Source organism: Aptenodytes patagonicus, chromosome 1, assembly GCF_965638725.1.
Source record: "Aptenodytes patagonicus chromosome 1, bAptPat1.pri.cur, whole genome shotgun sequence".
NCBI classification, from domain to species: Eukaryota; Metazoa; Chordata; class Aves; order Sphenisciformes; family Spheniscidae; genus Aptenodytes; species Aptenodytes patagonicus.
In genome coordinates, this window is record NC_134949.1 from 13,504,669 (window position 1) to 13,514,857 (window position 10,189).

Here is a 10,189-nt window from a genome sequence, read left to right on the forward strand (position 1 = left end):
GTTCCATGATCTTCCCAGGCACAGAGGTGAGACTGACTGGCCTGTAGTTCCCCGGGTCTTCCTTTTTTCCCTTTTGAAAAATGGGGGTGATGTTTCCCCTTTTCCAGTCAGTGGGAACTTCACCGGACTGCCACGACTTCTCAAATACAATGGATAGTGGCTTAGCAGCTTCATCCGCCAGTTCCTTCAGGACCCACGGATGGATCTCATCGGGTCCCATGGACTTGTGCACCTTCAGGTGCCTTAGATGGTCTCGAACCTGATCTTCTCCCACAGTGGGTGGCTCTTCATTCTCCCAGTCCCCGCCTTTGCCTCCTGCAGCTTGGGCGGTGAGGCTTGAGCACGTGCCGGTGAAGACTGAGGCAAAAAAGACATTGAGTACCTCTGCCTTCTCCACGTTCCGGGTAACCAGGTCTCCCATTTTGTTCTGGAGAGGGCCCACATTTTCCCTCGTCTTCCTTTTATCCCTGACGTACCTATAGAATCTTTTCTTGTTGCCCTTGATGTCCCTGGCCAGATTTAATTCTATCAGGGCTTTAGCTTTCCTAACCTGATCCCTGGCTGCTCGGACAATTTCTCTGTATTCCTCCCAGGCTACCCGTCCTTGCTTCCACCCTCTGTAGGCTTCCTTTTTGTGTTTGAGTTTGTCCAGGAGCTCCTTGTTCATCCATGCAGGCCTCCTGGCGTTTTTGCCTGACTTCCTCTTTGTTGGGGTGCATCGCTCCTGAGCTTGAAGGAGGTGATCCTTGAATATTACCCAGCTTTCTTGGGCCCCTCTTCCCTCCAGGGCTTTGTCCCATGGCACTCTACCAAGCAGATCCCTGAAGAGGCCAAAGTCTGCTCTCCTGAAGTCCACGGTAGTGAGCTTGCTGTGCGCCCTCCTCAATGCCCTAAGGATCTTGAACTCCACCAAAATCTGTTGATTTTAAATGTATGGAGGTTTTGCCTTCCCTGTTCCCTCCCACCCTTGACTCCATCACCGTGCCACAAAACAGGGAACAAGGCTGCAGCTTTGGAAGTGCTTTCATTTGTCTTTGTTTCTACCGATACATGACACACCTGAAGTGGAAAACAGTCTTCACATAAAATATATCCTTCCTCTACAACATAAATTACAATGTTGTCTTGGTAATTGTAAAAAATTGGCAGTTTTGTTTATATCTTAGTACTAGGTAGTTATAAAGTATTATTTTAATATTCACAAAATTAAACAATATCCACATTTTAATAGAGTTGTGGCACTGGAATTGTCTTTGGTTATCATTTTCATCTTCTTCGTAGTCACATTCCAGCACTAAAATATGCCATGGCTATTAAATAATATTACATCTACAGTTAATTTTTTTGCTTGAACTGGAGTAATAACGAATGGATTTTTGAAAACATGATACAGGAACAAAAACCTATTTGTATAAAATATTTTTTTAAATATTAAGATACCAATATTAACATTCTAAGAATTTATTTTTAAAACTGAAAGATGTGTTAACAGGACTTATTACAAGTATAATTAATTAACTTTACTAAAATTCCTTTGCAATGGTTTACAGAAATCTGGATGTGATCTGGTACCTTATGCAGTCTGCTACATTCAGTACAAGAATATGCTTCAATGGTGAAATCATCTTAAGACCAGCATCTGTAATCTTCTGGCAATCAGCCATATGAATATGCCTGATGTATGGGCAGCATTTACTCATCAACTTGAAACTTAAATCAGTAATTTGGTTATTCCCTGTTGAAATATATAAAGATGTAAGTTACACATCTGACATACATTAAGGGCCTGATCCAAATACCCATTGAAATCAGTTGAAAGATTTATTTCAAATTATCTGGATGAATTTTAAAAATACATCATCCTAATAATTTTGTGAATTATTATACTAACCTTCAATGCTGACCTTGACAAGTTTACATTCAGCAAGGGCTTTAAAAGTTGTATCAGAAAGATGTGGAGAGTCAAGAAAGACAACAGACATTATCTGTTGGCATTTTTCAACCAGAGCCTTTGAAGGGAAAAAGGTGAAATACAATATTCATATACCTATGCTGTCACGTAACAAAAGATGAGCAAATATTCTGCATATAATACCGAATGTTACAATTTCAAGCAAATAGTTATAATTCATTTTAACAGTAACTTCTAGACAGTGAGCGGTATATAAACTGAAATTCTCCATATATTTATTATGTTTGGGAACACAAGGAAAAGTAGTAAGTAACTGGAGACATGAAGTATGGCAGACACCCGAGACAGTGATCTAGTTAACAATCACTTTTGCAGAAGCCTGAAAATTCTTTTTTGATGGGTGAAATCAGTAGCAGAATGCTGTTCCCATATATTATATTTGCTTTAACACTGAAAAAACTGACAAACTCTCATTTATAAACTGGAAGACCGTAATTCAGCCATACTGATGTAGCAAAAGAAGACAAGACAACTGAAATTTTCTGAAAGTGACTGCAAGCGAGCAAGATTTAGAAACATAATTAGACAATAGTTTTAAAAAATGTTTTTTGGGAGAAATTTTCCTCTTAAATTGTACCTGCATAACTTTCTTTAAAGTCAGTTGAGAGGATAACCCAGTTCCAACATCAGAAAATTTCTCAAAGTACAGATTTATTTTCAATTTCTTACTTGAATACATCTGTCTGTAAGAGTTGGCATTTTGTTGATTAGCAAATCTTGAATCCTACTGCAGCCATTGGCAATATTTCTGAAGCCATCAACTGAAATCTAAGTAAGAAATAAAACATTTAGTCTTAGCAAGCCTAACAAAAACAATACAGGAAAGGCTTGAGATATTTTCAATACTTTAAAATCATAGGTACCTAGGTGCTCACTAAAACAAGAAATGCATTAATCCCATTAAAAGAAAAACAGACCCGTGAGGTATACAGATTATTCTGAAATTTTAACAACGTAATCCAAATCCAGGATCTGTTCCAAAAATGTGTCTACTAAGCAAGCAAGAGTAAGGCACAACAATTTCTACAGTCAACACCATTTATGGGCGTAGCAATGAATGTCATTGTCACATCCTTCTACCTTTGTTTTCCCAGCCTTATGAGGTATTCACACATGGCAGATGCTCACATCTAGTTTGAAGCAAGGTTTGAATGTGGTAAAATATCCTCATTGTTTTTTCCAGATCCATAGTGAAATATGTGTTAAATTCAGATGGGACGCAAAGAAAGATCCTACACAATCACAATAACATGAAGCTTGTTTACAGAATCCTTCATGTAGGACCATATCACCAACTCTGCATACTCTAACAGAGCAATACTCAGTGAAAGTATGAATGGACAGATGGATCTGTCAATTCAGTTTACTCCCTTTATCACTCCAGGGAGTGACTTTAGGGAGTGACTCTAGGGACTCAGTTCTTCAACTGCCCAAATTCAATAGATGTCAGTTCACTCTTGGGCATACAAAGTCGTTCCTTGGACATATAAATCCTGTGTAAAGTACAGGACAGTTTCCTTTTAGCCCCATGTTCTACAGACAACATGGATGTGAACCATTCCTCCCCGTGAAATAGGCCCCCTGATATTTGCATGTAGAGATCTCACTATTTCTCAGGGTTTTGAAGTTGTATAATATCATAATCTTGTGCAACTCAAGCTACAGCCGTGCTCTGCACCAGGAATTCATTTGCAAAATATCCACAAAAAAAGCAGTCTGGCACGTTCTCCTGGGTACCAAATAAGGCCGGTGGAGACAAGAATCCAAAGGAGGAAACTTCAAAGATAAAGCATACTGGGAGGGATTCTTGCTGTACTCCACCTCTCCAGCTGCTGCAGAAGCCTGATTTGCTTAGTTACATTGCTTAAGGGGAGCGGCAGCGTAAAACACAGGCTTTGCCTAGGGTATACACGTTGTCTGACAGTGGATACCATTAGCAGACGGGAGATAGTCACAGAAAAGCAAGCCAGAAGCTAAGCAGCGGATAATCACCCATCACATGTCAGTATGGTAGCAGTGCACCAGAAGATGCTTCCAGTTCTTGCACTTGCAGCCTCCAACCTTTGTAGCACATTTGACTGCTCCCCACAACTACTTATCAGTGGAAACAAGGGTCAAGCCTGCTTTCCTTCCACTCCAGCGTTGAGCAAGGAGTTTAACACGTTGGGTTTCTGGCTCTCCTTCTTTTTGCAAACTTAACGTTTGAGTTCTTTTTGCATGTGAAATTTTTTTTCATGAACCGAGTATCTGACTTTAAGTTATTATCAAGGCAGACTGTCTTTTTTTTTTCTGGCATAATGCCCCATCTTTTACTTATGGCCAGGTTGGCTTGCTCTTATTTTCAGGCTGGAGTGGCCTTTTAAACAGATTCTTTATAAATTGTTTTAAATATTTTTATGTTAAATGTCTTATCTCTCCTTCGTAAGGGATTGTGGCACTCTGCACTTTTTCCTTTGTGTAGGGGGTGCAGCACTAGAGGGGAACTGGCTACATGTCTGTCAAATGTGTTCTTAAGCAGGTCTCATGTCCAGACAGACAGAATATGGTGGAGCTCATGACACACACACTGGCACTGTTAGCACTGTGGATGCAAATAGTCCGATGTGTTCTAAGCTCAGGGAAAGTTTAGCATGAATGTTTTTCCTACAGTGGGTCTGTAACAGCCTGCAAAATGACAGAGTGAAAACCCTACCATCAAAATAACTATAGGAAGTATTTTACAGATAATGCGTGGCAATATAAATCCCATCAACTACCCTCTGCCAGCTGCCTGTGTTCAAGGTCAGGTCTGATACGGTGCAGCTGTGTAACCCTGGATCAGGCTCCTCTGAAAACAGCTATATTGTAAGAAAGAGCTGAGGAAGGAAAAAAGGCAAAATCTTGGTGGGTGGGAGGGAAGGCTGCAGAAAAGGATTATACAGAAAGATAACCATCTTGTAACCACAAGCTGGTCAGAGCATGTAGAGCCTGTTGGCGCACTCCAGGCTCTCACACCCCCTCCAACTGAGACACGTCTGCTGGACAAAAGGACACCATGACTTTGGGAATGTGGTTGATGTGGGTAACACATCAGTAAGGATCTGCAGATAGTACTGCAGACCTCACCCATCAGCATGGATAGGTTAGATTTGCCCACTCCAAATGATTGCAAAACAACCAGTACTAGTGTAGGGCTACTATGGCAAAGGCAACCCTCTTTTCAACTGGTCGTGATCACCAGAAGGTAAAATGTCGGCATGGAAAGATGGGTGCTAGTTCTCAGGACAGAATATGAAATTCAGTTGTCCAAATTCCACAGTTTTGTACTCACTATTGGTATATGTAATGTAGGACAATGTAATCCTATCTCCAGTTTCCTCAGCCCAAAACCTCTGGTCTGTATGAAAGGGATTAGCTTAAATTGTGAACATCACGCAAGCAGCTGCCTGAGGGAGGTATTGGGAAATCTCCATTCTCTGCTGGTCAAGAAGCACTAATTGCTTTAACATGGCGTGACCAATTCATTCAAGTAAGAGTTTACCTGACCCTGCCACAGGCCTCCTCATTGTTGGCTCTCAAGCAGCACAACAGAAGACAGCACATTTCTACAACACGCACCAAGTAGTTTAATATGTTAAAGTGAAACAAATCACCCCTAGAATTTTCAGTTGGAGAGGTGAATTTCTGGTAATTGAGTCTTGTTCTTGGTCCATATACTACAAAGAGCAAACCATTCCCAAGAGAAGAGAGGGTATGTTACATCACACAGTTTGTTGTAATACATGGTAATAACACTGTCCATTATAATCTGAACATGATGCCTTTTCAAAACAAGACTGAGGTTTTCACTCTTCTAAAAAATCAGTCAGAGTTTGTTAAGCAGTTTGAGTATGCTTTAGCTGTTATGACAGTAGGATTTCCTTTGTAACTGCTGAACAGATTTGCTATAATGAGAAGGAATAACTCTGCTCCCAAGGAACAGTCACTCAAAAGCTGAGATAGTGCAGAACTTGCCATATTCAGCTATGCTTATTGTTCAAACTGAAGAGATTTTGTACGACAGTTCAAATGCATGTATCAATTGTAACCAACTACAACTTACTCCTATGACTGCTAATCAAAGGAAGGTATGGGGCTTAATGGGGCCTGCTGCCAATTGTCCTTGGGATTTTTTTTTTTATCATGAACACATTGTTAACTGTTAAGAGTACCTACCTAGGTTGGTGATCACAGTTAGATACAGAGAGTAGGAATACAAGATCCCTCATGTCTAGGTACCTAAAATTCAGATGCAAATACAATTAAATGATGGATCCGAGTTACATTGCATTACTTGTTGCTTTGGCCAAGATTTCAAAAATATCACTGAAAAAACCTAAATGCAGATTCAGGAGCCTAGTTTTAAGCTCCTGACTTTGCAAATGTTAGCCATTTAACTGAGCAGTAAGACAAATATTTGTGAGACTTACAGGTTGTTCTGATAATTGTAGAAGAGGAATCACAGTTGAGAAGACTTTAAAATCAGGGAAATAGGTAGGAAAAATGCTAAGAAGTCAAGAAAGTGCCAATAATATTGACGATGATTTAAAAAATAGACTGCAAATCCTAAAGCCTTTGTTTACTCCACTGAAATTAGGAATATAACCGAGGTGTCTATGTTAGACAGTTATGAAACCTGGGATCTCTGTATAGCAAACAAAGAGCAAGAAAGATCCCAAGACAGGTCAGACCTGAAAATTTCTGAATCACCTCTGGAGACCTCTCTCCCTCTCTAATTGTTATATAGAAAAATTAAGGTAATTTTCTAGGTACTACCTTAGGTTAGACGCCTAAAATTAAGTGAAATTCCCATTCTCAAAGGGATAGATAGTAGGTAGCAGGTAATCAGATCAAACTCAACAAAGTTGAGGGACAGAAGTAGCATATCTGTTTCTGGAATTCAGTAATGATTGCATAATGTTAACTGCAGCCTAAAGGACTTTTAATCTCTTTGCCTGGAAAAACCACTGTTTGCTTAACATAGCCATTTGATACCACAAATAGCAGCAATTTAGTGTTTTCCTCCGTGCAAGCCAAAAACAATTATATTGAAGCAGCTAATAATACTCCTGCACAGATTGTTTCAAAATTTTTTCACTTGAACTGGTTTTTAACTTAAAGCTGGATAATGGATATCAGGCATCAGGCTGACAAAGTTTCAGTGTGAAACATTTGGATAAGATTCAACTAAATTAGTCAACATTTAGATGCTGCTGCAATATCATATATATTTGTCTTATTTTTCTTTATTCCTAGAACAATAAAATCTTCATCTTGAATTTCTTTTCTAAAGCACTTATGTATTATCTATGAAACTTCAGGCACTCTTGAAGATAAGGTGTAGAAATATGAAATTTTGTGCACATTTTAGTAAACCAATTGCTTTCTCAACTCACTTGGAATTTCAGTGTTTGATAGATTGCCTCAAGAGCGAACAGCTTGACCTGAGAATCAATGTTAGGATACAGATGGAATTTAATACTGCATTCTTTGCCCTGGATCAGTAAAATCCCACTTAAACCTCCTTCTTCAAACCAATTGTGAGGGAGGATGCTTTGAAGGTTATTACGAGTCTTAGATCCTATTTAATTCTGAAAAACAGACTTTTCCTGCATGACTCAGTAAGATAATTTTATAAATGTATTATTCTTCTTGCATGTACAGGATCAGAAGTCAATGCAATGATTGTATATAAAATATAATTCCTTGTCTGTGAGGAGTTTTCAGTCTAATATGATTTGGTTTTTTTCTTAACTGTATGCTAGTATACTGTGATCTGAAATGAAAGTACATCAAAACAAACATGGAGCAAACCACAGCTAAAGATTTGTCCCCATAGATTTAGAAAATAAATGTAGTGAAATGATGAAATGCTTGTAAGAATGTCAAAATTAATTTCATGTCATCTTTTTAAAGTTTCTTAATTCCAAACAATAGGAATACACAGAATTTTTATTCAGATTTTGGCTTATTTGCTACACATACAGTACTGCTTTAAAATTCCTTCTTTCTCCCCCTGAACCGATGGTATTTGTCGAATCCACCCTGCAAGGCAGAACGCTGTCTACAGCGCAGAAGGGATTTTGAAGAAACACTATTCTATGATTCTAGTATTGTCAATGCATTGTGAGTGCAGAAACTTGAAAATCAGTGTTCAGGATTGAGGAAGTACTCTTGTGGTGCACAAGGGGCTATCTTTTTTTTTATTCTGTGTTTGTAAAGAATGATAAAATGAATTGTGACATCCTTTGAGATGTTTGGCACGTTACATTGATGGCTTGCCCCACATGTTATTTTTCTTTTAATTTTCCACTGTCAAAAAAAGCTTATATTAACATACTACTGAATTAGCATATTTCTAAAAACAGAGAATAGTGCATGTGTAACTTATAATAAAGCATTCTTCAGTTACACGAGTTTGTACTCAGGAAATGTAAACAATGAGTCCTCTTCTTCAATAAATAAAGAACATGGCTCAGATTTTCTTCCCAAGTGATGGCCCTTTTTTGCTGCTTGATATGTCTGAAGAAGCCAGAATTTGACAGTAGCTGCCAAAATGAGAATTCTCCCAATGAAGCCAGAGCACGAAGAACTCAGATGGTGAAAACTGGTGAAGCCTACACGTTTGCCCATAGCTTCTCTGACATCCCCACAAACACTGCAGAATGTCAAGAAATGAAAGGGTCAAATTTATTTTTCCCAGTGGTTTGTGATCTCTTATCCAGCTGTTGTAAACTACAGCAATTGATAGACCACTCTAACACATTTTGGGCCAGAATAGTTCCAGTCTGAAAATCACCCATAGACATTGGCACCAAGAATAAAAAGTCAATTTCTTTGAAAATCTCCATGTTTCTAATTTAACTGAAAACATCTCTCACCAAACTGTTCTAGTTGTATAATCTCAATCTAACATGTCGGTAAATGACATGCAATTGCTTTATGCCCTTCTGTCTTTTCCATTTTGTGTCTAATAGCAGAAAATTTTCCACCTATACTGTTCAGCTTCAGAAGCAGGACAAAGAAATCTTATGCTTTCTAGGTAATTCACTGAGAATATCAATGGTGTAACAGGACACCTTTTGAGCAGGACACAAGAGAATCTCTATGTTTTTATGAAAATATCTTGAAACTCATTAATGAAAATACTTACCACTCATGTCATAAAGATACAACCTTAATTTATTTATGCAAAAGACCCATACCTACAATTCATCCAGTATTATTACCATGTATTAATATAATAGTCAAAGGAAAGACTCTTGTTTTATGACAAAAGACTAGAAAATGTGTGCTCAATTCCCAGTTTTTTGCCTAACTATATTTTAGCAAGCTATTTAAATGCCCTGGTCCTCAAGTTGCCACTTGCAAAATCATTAACATAATCATCCATTTTACAGATGGGCTTTCTAAATAGACATTCAAATCCCACAGTAGTAATGGTCATATAAGAACTCATATAAAAAGAACTGTAGTGCTAAAATGAAGGAAAAAACAGGAAACATGAAAAAACAGGAAAAATATATATTCTGTAGAATATATATTCTGTTCTATAGAACACTTTTTGGCATAATTTAAATGTTTATACTATAGCTTCACTACGTTTTTCTAACTAATCTTGAAAAATTAGCCTTACAGAAGTTCCCTTTGGTTTAGTTCATTCAATGAGGGGAAGAAAAAGAATTCTATCTTATTAAAATGCTTTCTGCAACAGTGATGCAATTTAATGCTCTTTTTGGTTTTAACTGTTTACTTAAGTACGCAGTCATAATCATTAAGCACTGTTCCAGAATCTTGGGGAAACCCAAAATGGAGGAAGCTGTGGAATCCCTTCCAGAGCTCTCAAATACACTGGCGAGCAAACCCAATTTCCTCTGGAAAGGGGAGGATTGTGGTTTTCCCAGTTTGATGATCACTTTTCTCTGACTACTATTAGAACATGCTTTCTAGAGGCAGATCCTTACAGCTCATGATTACACTTTTGAACAAGCAGGAATGTTGCTTTTGGAAAAAATAACCCATTACTGGCATTTCGAAAAAGTAACTCAGAGGTGGGTTGTTCTTAACTTTCCTCTAACCTCAGCCCTCATTTCAAATTTCACACTGTCACCGCACAACAGTCTCAGCACGATTCTCAGGAACAAGAAACAGATGCTCAGAGTGAAGAGCAGTCAGAACAAGACTGTTGTCCTATCTGCC

At 38.3% G+C, this 10,189-nt stretch overlaps 1 protein-coding gene across 1 annotated transcript in view; it reads right to left on the reverse strand.

Annotated features, from left to right (window-relative positions):
* The window catches only part of FBXL13 (F-box and leucine rich repeat protein 13), a 100,243-nt gene that overhangs the window by 32,231 nt on the left and 57,823 nt on the right, over nt 1–10,189 (reverse strand). Inside the window, exons 13-15 of the mRNA XM_076328132.1 lie at nt 2,642–2,740; nt 1,892–2,009; nt 1,573–1,735 (exon numbers count right to left, since the gene is read on the reverse strand). Coding sequence (XP_076184247.1) covers nt 1,573–1,735; nt 1,892–2,009; nt 2,642–2,740 — 380 coding nt within the window. The remainder of the gene's footprint in view (nt 1–1,572; nt 1,736–1,891; nt 2,010–2,641; nt 2,741–10,189) is intronic.